This window comes from Rhinopithecus roxellana, chromosome 12, assembly GCF_007565055.1.
Source record: "Rhinopithecus roxellana isolate Shanxi Qingling chromosome 12, ASM756505v1, whole genome shotgun sequence".
Taxonomy (NCBI): domain Eukaryota; kingdom Metazoa; phylum Chordata; class Mammalia; order Primates; family Cercopithecidae; genus Rhinopithecus; species Rhinopithecus roxellana.
This window is the reverse complement of record NC_044560.1, coordinates 133,927,160-133,936,430: the sequence shown is the minus strand read 5'-3', so window position 1 is coordinate 133,936,430 and position 9,271 is coordinate 133,927,160. Positions and strand designations below refer to the sequence as shown.

Genomic DNA, 9,271 nt, shown 5'->3' with positions numbered 1-9,271 from the left:
GCAGAGTTGGGGGAACACCACTCCATCTAGGCTGCTTTAAGAGCAGAGGACAGGGCCAGGCATACTGGCTCAAGCCTGTAATCCCAACACTTTGGGAGGCCAAGGGGGAAGGATTGCTTGAACCCTGGAGTTAGAGGCAAACCTGGGAGACATAGCTAGACTCCTCTCTACAAAAATTTATTTATTTATTTATTTATTTATTTTTTGAGGCGGAGTCTCGCTCTCTCTCCCAGGCTGGAGTGCAGTGGCGTGATCTCAGCTCACTGCAAGCTCTGCCTCCCGGGTTCACGCCATTCTCCTGCCTCAGCCTCCCGAGTAGCTGGGACTACAGGTGCCTGCCACCTCGCCCAGCTAATTTTTTGTATTTTTAGTAGAGATGGGGTTTTACCGTGTTAGCCAGGATGGTCTCGATCTCCTGACCTCATGATCCACCCACCTCAGCCTCCCAAAGTGCTCGGATTACAAGCGTGAGCCACCTCGCCCGGCCACAAAAATTTATTTCTTTTTTGACATGGAGTTTCGCTCTGTCGCCCAGGCTGGAGTGCAGTGGCTTGATCTCGGCTCACTGCAGCCTCTGCCTCCTGGGTTCAAGTGATTCTCCTTCCTCAGCCTCCTGGGCAGCTGGGCCACAAGTGCATGCCACCATGCCCGGCTAATTTTTGTATTTTTAGTAGAGATGGAGTTTCACCATGTTGCCCAGGCTGGTCTTGAACTCCTGACCTCAAGTGATCCACCCACCTCGGCCTCCCAAAGTGCAGGGATTACAGGCGTGAGCCACCACGCCCAGCCTCTACAAAACTTAAAAAAAAAAAAAAAGGCTGGGTGCGGTGGCTCACGCCTGTAATCCCAGCACTTTGGGAGGCCGAGGCGGGCGGATCACGAGGTCAGGAGATCGAGACCATCCTGGTGAACACGGTGAAACCCCGTCTCTACTAAAAAAATACAAAAAAATTAGCTGGGCGTGGTGGCGGGCACCTGTAGTCCCAGCTACTCGGGAGGCTGAGGCAGGAGAATGGCGTGAACCCAGGAGCGGAGATCGCGCCACTGCACTCCAGCCTGGGCGACAGAGCGAGACTCACACCTGTAATCCCAGCACTTTGGGAGGCCAAGGCAGGAGGATCGCTCGAACCCAGGAGTTGGAAACGAGGCTTGGCAACATGAGGAAACCTTGTCTCTACAAAAGAATTAAAAACAAATCAGCCGAGCGTGGTGGTCTGCGCCTGTGGTCCCAGCTACTAGGTATAAGCCACCAAGCCTGACTGATTTTTAAAAATTTAGCTGGGAGGCTGAGGCGGGAGGATCTCTTGAGCCCAGGAGGGCAAGGCTGCAGTAAGCCGTGATGGCACCACGGCAGTCCAGTCTGAACGATAGAGCGAAATCTGCCTCAAAAACAAACCAACAAAACACCAGCACAGGACAACTGAGGGAGGAAAAGGACACTGAAGTTGTTTTTATGTTACCGCAACAGTGACACCCGCCGCCAGCTTGTTGTAACAGCGGAGATCCCGAACGCACTGCAATTTACAGCGCCAGGGGGCGTCCCTAGAACCCTGACAGGTTACCCGAGGGGCGGGGCGGGCGGGCCCCGGGGCGGGTTCGGCGTCCTCCTGCGCCAATGGGAGCACCCAAGCACCTGCGCGGGAAGATGCCGATTGGTCAGTGCCGCCAGATGCTGCGGGGAGCTCGTGCGAGCGGCGCTTCTGGGGCGGAGCCTGCCACCGGCCGCCAGGGGGCGCGCCGAGGCGACGCTTTCATGGAGGGGGTGAAGGCGGAAGCGCGGGAGGGGGCCGCGGTGGCCCAGGACCTACTGGCTCTGGGGTAAAAGGGTGTGTGGTGAGGCTGGTGGGTGCAGGAAGCCCAGGTCTGTCCCTGGACGCGGAAGGAAAGGGATTCTCAGTGACCTCTCCGCCCCCTCCCGCTGCCTCGGTCCCCACAGGTATGGGGGTGTCCCGGGGACGGCGTCGCGGGGCGCCTCATGTCCAGACTTCAGGGCGCTGTGCGTGCGGCTGGCGGCGGAGCTGGCGACGCTGGGCGCCCTCGAGCAGCAGCGAGAGGCGGGCGCGGAGGTGCTGAGCGCCGGCGACGGTAAGCACGGAGCGGGAGGGTGGCAGGGGGCCGCCACGGGGCCACCGAGCCCTGACACCCCTGTCCCCGCAGGCCCCTACGCGGAGGAGGACTTTCTGCAGCAGCTTGGCCGCCTGCTGCGGGAGCTGCACTGCCCGGATCGCGCGCTCTGCGGCGGGGATGGCGCGGCTGCGCTTCGGGAACCCGGTGCCGGACTGCGCCTGCTGCGTGAGTCCGGGGATGCGGAAGTGGCAAGGCCATGGCCTCGGGAGCGGCGAGCTCCGACTTTTTAGGGGAAATCGAGGTTCCCAAGGGGGTGTAGTCAGAACTTTGGGGCGGCCCAGAGGGTACGAGGTGGGTGGGGTGAGCATGTTGGGGCGAGAGCGCTCTGAGATGGGCGGGGGTAGAATCTTATTTTATTTCTTATTTATTTTATTTTATTTTTTATTTTTTTATTTTTTATTTTTTATTTTTTTGTTGAGACGGAGTCTCGCTCTGTCGCCCAGGCTGGAGTGCAGTGGCCGGATCTCAGCTCACTGCAAGCTCCGCCTCCCGGGTTTACGCCATTCTCCTGCCTCAGCCTCCCCAGTAGCTGGGACTACAGGCGCCCGCCACCTCGCCCGGCTAGTTTTTTTTTTGTATTTTTAGTGGAGACGGGGTTTCACCGTGTTAGCCAGGATGGTCTCGATCTCCTGACCTCGTGATCCGCCCGTCTCGGCCTCCCAAAGTGCTGGGATTACAGGCTTGAGCCACCGCGCCCGTCCTATTTTATTTTTTTATTATTATTTTTGAGATGGAGTTTCACTCTTGTTGCCCAAGCTGAAGTGCAATGGCGCGATCTCGGCTCACTGCAACCTCCACCTCCCGGGTTCAAGTGATTCTCTTGCCTCAGCCCCCCGAGTAACTAGGATTACAGGCACGCACCACCAAACCCAGCTAATTTTTTGTATTTTTAGTAGAAACCGGGTTTCACCATGTTAGCCAGGCTGGTCTCGAACTCCTGACCTCAAGTGATCTGCCTTCCTCGGCTTCCCAAAGTGTTGGGCTTACAGGCCTGAGCCGCCACACCTGGCCCGGGGGTAGAATTTTAATTGAAGGGCCTGGGAGCTTAAGTGGGTTGGATTAGGAGGAAGGCTTGAGGTTTCGAAGTGGGTGGGAGTCGAATTCATAGGAGGGGACCGGGTCTCAAGGAGGGGCATACTCTGGAGGCGGGGCCAAGGCTTTAGGTGGGTGGGACTAGAAGGTGGAAGATTTTTTTTTGTTGTTTTTAAGTGGAGGTGGGGTCTCCCTTTGTTGCCCTGTCTGGTCTTCAACTCCTGGCTTCAAGTGATCCTCCCACCTCAGCCTCCCAAGGTGTTGGGATTACAGGCATGAGCCACTGTGCCTGGGCGAAGGTGGAGGTTTTAAAGCCAGTGGAGCCTTTTTTTTTTTTTTTGAAACAGAATCTCACCCTGTTGCCAGGCTGGAGTACAGTGGTGCCATCTTGGCTCACTGCAACCTCCAACTCCCTGGTTCAAGCGATTCTCCTGCTTCGGCCTCCTGAGTAGCTGAGATTACAGGCATTCACCACCAAGTCCAGCTAATTTCTTTTTTTTATTTATTTTTTATTTTTTGAGATGGAGTCTCGCTCTGTCGCCCAGGCTGGAGTGCAGTGGCCAGATCTCAGCTCACTGCAAGCTCCGCCTCCCAGGTTCACGCCATTCTCCTGGCTCAGCCTCCTGAGTAGCTGGGACTACAGGCGCCCGCAACCTCGCCCGGCTCGTTTTTTGTATTTTTTAGTAGAGACGGGGTTTCACCATGTTCGCCAGGATGGTCCTGATCTCCTGACCTCGTGATCCACCCGCCTCGGCCTCCCAAAGTGCTGGGATTACAGGCTTGAGCCACCGCGCCCGGCCTAAGTCCAGCTAATTTTTGTGTATTTAGTAGAGACAGGGCTTCACCATGTTGGCCAGGCTGGTCTCCATCTCCTGACCTCGTGATCCGCCCGCCTCCGCCTCCCCAAGTGCTGGGATTACAGGAGTGAGCCACTGCGCCTGGACACTGGTGGAGCTTTTTGACCAAGATGGATGAATGGGGTAGCAGCCTCCCTGAGTGCACAGCACCCATTTATTACTTTCAGGTTTTCTCTGCTCAGAGCTCCAAGCCACCCGCCTCCTGCACCTGCGCTCTCTGCTGGATCCCAGTCCTAGGCCACCCCTTGGTGAAGGGATGGTGGAGAGAGCTGGCATGGTCCAAGAACTGAGCCTTACCCTCCAAGCCCTGGGACTGCCCAGACCTGCACCAGGGACCCCCGCCAGCCAGCTGCTGCAGGAGTTGCATGCTAAGGTAGAGAGTCAGAGTCCCCTCCCGACCCGGGCTACCCCGCTTTCCTTGTGGGGGTGGGGGTCCTCTCTCCAAAACACCTCTGGAAGGAGTATTCCAACCTCTAGCCTGGTTTTTCTGGAGCTGTGACTGCCATTCTCACGTCTGTGGCCTAGGTCATCAGGGTTTTGGGGAGCTGGGTTTACAGAGGGGCCCATCCTCTCTGCCCCAATTGGCCTCTGACTTCTTCTCCCATCAGATCTCAGAGCTGCAGCCTTCTCTGCCCCCAGGGTCCCTGCAGCCCCTCCTCAGCTACTCGCTAGATGCACCCAGATGGGTAAGACTGTGTGTGACTGACTGAATGTGAACTGTGTCCTCATCAGAGGTGGCTGTGAGAAGGACCCCTAGCCTGACCTTGAGACCTTTTCTCCCAGGAAGCGTTGGAGTCTCTGTCCCAAAGCCTCAGAGATCAGTACCGCTGCCGCCGCTACCTCCTCCTCAAGCGCCTTGACCTCACTACATCTGCTTTCCACTGGAGTGACCGGGCAGAGGTGTGAGCAGGGAACCGTGCAGAATTGGAGAGGCCCAGTTGTGGGGGCTGCAGTTGCAGGGAGGAGGAATGAGGGCCAGGAGTATCACCCTCTTGCAGGTTCTCAGGCTGTGGACTTTTAGAAGTTTTTGATGTTTGGGGCTCCTAGAATCTCAGGGCCCCAGGGTATTGTTGAATTCCCAGCTCTGAGCTGGGAGTATATTCAGAGGCATACCCCATCTTTTTTTTTTAATTAATTAATTTATTTATTTTGAGACAGGGTCTCACTCTGTTGCCAGGCTGGAGTGCAGTGGTGTGATCTCAGCTCACTGCAACCTCTGACTCCTGGGTTCAAGCGATTCTCCTGCCTCAGCCTCCCAAGTAGCTGGGATTACAGGCACAGACCACCGTGCCCAGCTAATTTTTGTATTTTTAGTAGAGATGGGGTTTCACCATGTTGGCCAGGATGGTCTCGATCTCCTGACCTTGTAATCCGCCTGCCTTGGCCTCCCAAAGTATTGGGATTACAGGCGTGAGCCATTGCACCCAGCCCTTTTTTTTTTTTTTTTTGAGATGGAGTTTTGCTCTTGTTGCCCAGGCTAGAATGCAATGGCATGACCTCGGCTCAGCGCAACCTCTGCCTCCTGGGTTCAAGCGAGTCTCCTGCCTCAGCCTCCCAAGTAGCTGGGATTACAGGCATGCGTCACCACGCCAGGCTAATTTTGTATTTTTTAGTAGAGACAGGGTTTCTCCATGTTGGTTAGGCTGGTCTCGAACTCCCAACCTCAGGTGATCTGCCTGCCTTGGCCTCCCAAAGTGCTGAGATTGTAGGCATGAGCCACCACACCTGGCCAATTATACCCCATCTTTAAGAGATACGAGCACGGCCGGGCGCGGTGGCTCAAGCCTGTAATCCCAGCACTTTGGGAGGCCGAGACGGGCGGATCACAAGGTCAGGAGATCGAGACCATCCTGGCTAATACGGTGAAACGCCGTCTCTACTAAAGAATATAAAAAACTAGCCGGGCGACGAGGCGGGCGCCTGTAGTCCCAGCTACTTGGGAGGCAGAGGCAGGAGAATGGCGTGAACCTGGGAGGCGGAGCTTGCAGTGAGCTGAGATCCGGCCACCGCACTCCAGCCTGGGCGACAGAGCGAGACTCCATCTCAAAAAAAAAAAAAAAAAAAAGAGAGAGATATGAGCAGAGCCAGGCACAGTGGCTCATGCCTGTTATCCCAGCACCTTTGGAGGCCAAGGCAGGAGGATCACTTGAGCTCAGAAGTTTAAGACCAGATTGGGCAACATAGCAAAACCCTCATCTCTACTAAAAATTAAAAAAAAAAAATTAGCTGGGCATGGTGGCACATGCTTGTCATCTGAGTTACTTAGGAGGCTGAGGTAGGAGGATTACTTAAGCCCAGGAGATTGAGGCAGCAATGAGCCACCATCATGCCACTGCACTCCAGGCTGGGAGACAGCGAGACCCTGTCTCAAAAAATAAATATTTATTTAGAGCTGTGGGCAGTGAGGTCTTGAATGGTAAAGCGATGCTTCCAAGATGACAGGTCCCACTTGGGGAGGGCTCCAGGGTAACTTCTGTTACCTCCTTCCCACTCCAGGCCCAAGGAGAGGCCATGAGGGCAGTGCTGATCCCAATTCGAGAGGTTCTAACCCCGGAATCGGACATCTCCATCGCACACATCCTGGCTGCCCGAGCCGACCTGTCTCGTCTCATCCCAGCCACCAGCGTGGCTGTCCGCAGAGGGACCTGCTGTGCCATCAACAAGGTGGGTATCTGGGGTAGGGAAGGGCCTGACATCCTTGGCCTTCAGATTGGCCTTTCAGCCTCTGTTCTGGTCCAAGCTTCAGACTCACCACCTCTATTCCACCCGCTAGACACGGGAGCTAGGACCTCGCTCACACAAAAAGTGACCATGGACTCCCCAGCTCAGAATGCTTCCATGGCTCCCTAATGATCTGAAAACAAAGTACAGCTATTTACCGAGCCCCTGGCTACCTCTCCATCTTGGGCTCAAAATCCTTCCCCATCACCAAACACTATCTATTGTGTTGTTTTTTAACCCTTTTTTTCCAAGACAGAGTCTTGCTCTGTCACCCAGGCTGGAATGCAGTGGCTTGATCTTGGCTCACTGCAACCTGCACCTCCCGGGTTCAAGCGATTCTCCTGCCTCAGCCTACCGAGTAGCTGGGATTACAGTCACCCACTACCATGCCCGGCTAATTTTTGTATTTTTTTTTTTTTTTTTTGAGACAGTCTCGCTCTGTCGGCCAGGCTGGAGTGCAGTGGCAGGATCTCGGCTCACTGCAAGCTCTGCCTCCTGGGTTTACGCCATTCTTCTGCCTCAGCCTCCCCAGTAGCTGGGACTATAGGAGCCCGCCATCACGCCCAGCTAATTTTGTTGTATTTTTAGTAGAGACGGGGTTTCACCGTGTTAGCCAGGATGGTCTCGATCTCCTCACCTCGTGATCTGCCCGTCTCAGCCTCCCAAAGTGGTGGGATTACAGGCGTGAGCCACTGCGCCTGGCCAATTTTTGTATTTTTAGTAGTGATGGGGTTTCACCGTATTGGTCAGGCTGGTCTTGAACTCCTGACCTTGTGATCTACCTGCCTTGGCCTCCCAAAGTGCTGGAGTTACAGGCGTGAGCCACCACACCCTTTTAACCTCTTTTTTTTTTTTTTTTTGAGACGGAGTCTCGCTCTGTCGCCCAGGCTGGAGTGCAGTGGCCGGATCTCAGCTCACTGCCAGCTCCGCCTCCCGGGTTTACGCCATTCTCCTGCCTCAGCCTCCCGAGTAGCTGGGATTACAGGCGCCCGCCACCTCACCCAGCTAGTTTTTTTGTATTTTTTTAGTAGAGACGGGGTTTCACCGTGTTCGCCAAGATGGTCTCGATCTCCTGACCTCGTGATCCACCCGTCTCGGCCTCCCAAAGTGCTGGGATTACAGGCTTGAGCCACCCCGCCCGGCCTTAACCTCTTTTTTAAAAAAACAAAACAAAAACAAAACAGAAATACCCTCTGTTTTAGTGATGAGGTATCTAGTCGCATACCTCTGTAAGTAGTCTTACGTAAAATGAGTATTAGGGAATAAAGTCTAGCACAGCAAATATTAAGGCAAAATTTAAGTTAAGAAAAAAAAATAAGCTCAAAGTGGGTGGATCACTTGAGCCCAGGAGCAGAGGTTGCAGTGAGCCATGTTCTTGCTACTGCACTCCAGCCTGGATGACAAAGCCTAGGCAACTGTCTCAAAAAAAAAAAAAAGAAAGAAAAGAAGGCTGGGCGCAGTGACTCACGCCTGTAATCCCAGCACTTTGGGAGGCTGAGGCGGGCGGATCATAAGGTCAGATCAAGACCATCCTGGCTAAAACAGTGAAACCCTGTCTCTACTAAAAATACAAAAAATTAGCCAGGCATGGTGACACACACCTATAGTCCCAGCTACTAGGGAGGCTGAGGCAGGAGAATCGCTTGAACCCGGGAGGCAGAAGTTGCAGTGAGCCGAGATCGCACCAGTGCACTCTAGCCTGGGCGACAGAGCAAGACTCCATCTCAAAAAAAAGAAAGGAAAAAAGAAAACTCATGCTTGTATCTTCCACCAGTTCAGTTCCCCCTCCCCCAACCACTGTACTCAAATACTCAACATCTGCCGTTTCTTCTTCAGCCTCGTGTTGTTCCCTTTGCTCTCTAGCCCCCTTGTCCGAGATACTTTTTTTCTCTGCAACTCAAATCTCATAAACTCTCAGGTGCTTATGGGCAACGTTCCAGACCGGGGGGGCCGCCCAAATGAGCTGGAGCCTCCCATGCCCACCTGGAGGAGCCGAAGAGAGGATGGAGGCCCCCAGTGTTGGGGCCGCAAGAAGAAGAAGAAGAAGAAGTAAAGGGGGACTGGTGGTCGGGGGCGGGGGGACCTCCATGAGATGCTAATTGCCATCGGTAATCTCTGGGGAGTCCATTTAAGGCTTTCCTTGGTACTTGGCACCCAAGCCCCCCCATCTCCTATTCCTGAGGCCCCAAATGCCCTACTCCCATTCACCAGTCAATACCAAGAACCATGTTCTCCGGAGAATAAATTTAATTTATGACAGCTGTAGGACCTCTCTCTGTGGGGGCCCAGGCAGGGGTGCTGGGGTTTGTGAAAGGGTTGGGGGGGGTCTCTGCTCCCTGGGTCTGAATGGGCCCCTGCTGCTCTGACCCTCAAAGTTCTTTGCCCTACAGCACATCTTTCCTGTGCTGTGGGCATGGGTAAGGAGACATTTCAGGCATCAGACAAGCATCTGTCAGGCGCCTACCACCTGCCAGCCCTGTTCTAGGCACTGGGGATGCAGCAGTGAAAGACACTGATAGAAATCCCTGCTCTCC

General features: G+C 54.6%; 1 protein-coding gene across 3 annotated transcripts; it reads left to right on the top strand.

Annotated features, from left to right (window-relative positions):
• Positions 1 to 1,722: 1,722 nt before the first annotated feature.
• FAM98C (family with sequence similarity 98 member C) lies at positions 1,723 to 8,998 on the top strand. Of its 3 annotated transcripts, none has more exons than XM_010385717.2 (8): positions 1,723 to 1,818; positions 1,937 to 2,085; positions 2,158 to 2,292; positions 4,199 to 4,389; positions 4,625 to 4,702; positions 4,800 to 4,916; positions 6,513 to 6,680; positions 8,656 to 8,998. In XM_010385717.2, the coding sequence occupies exons 1-8, from the start codon at positions 1,754 to 1,756 to the stop codon at positions 8,788 to 8,790; spliced, it is 1,038 nt and encodes a 345-aa protein (XP_010384019.1). In that variant the 5' UTR covers positions 1,723 to 1,753; the 3' UTR covers positions 8,791 to 8,998. The 3 variants fall into 3 exon arrangements, with proteins under 3 accessions (XP_010384019.1, XP_010384018.1, XP_030768655.1); XM_010385716.2 differs by having other exon boundaries at positions 4,184 to 4,389; XM_030912795.1 differs by having other exon boundaries at positions 1,937 to 2,292; positions 4,184 to 4,389.
• The last annotated feature ends 273 nt before the right edge of the window (positions 8,999 to 9,271 follow it).

What these genes read in the sequence shown, in the direction of transcription:
- FAM98C (XM_030912795.1), top strand. Translation starts at nt 1,754, where the DNA reads ATGGAGGGGGTGAAGGCGGAAGCGCGGGAGGGGGCCGCGGTGGCCCAG. An exon ending in CAGGACCTACTGGCTCTGGG is followed by an intron (nt 1,819 to 1,936) that starts GTAAAAGGGTGT and finishes CGGTCCCCACAG; the next exon opens with GTATGGGGGTGTCCCGGGGA. An exon ending in CCTGCTGTGCCATCAACAAG is followed by an intron (nt 6,681 to 8,655) that starts GTGGGTATCTGG and finishes ATAAACTCTCAG; the next exon opens with GTGCTTATGGGCAACGTTCC.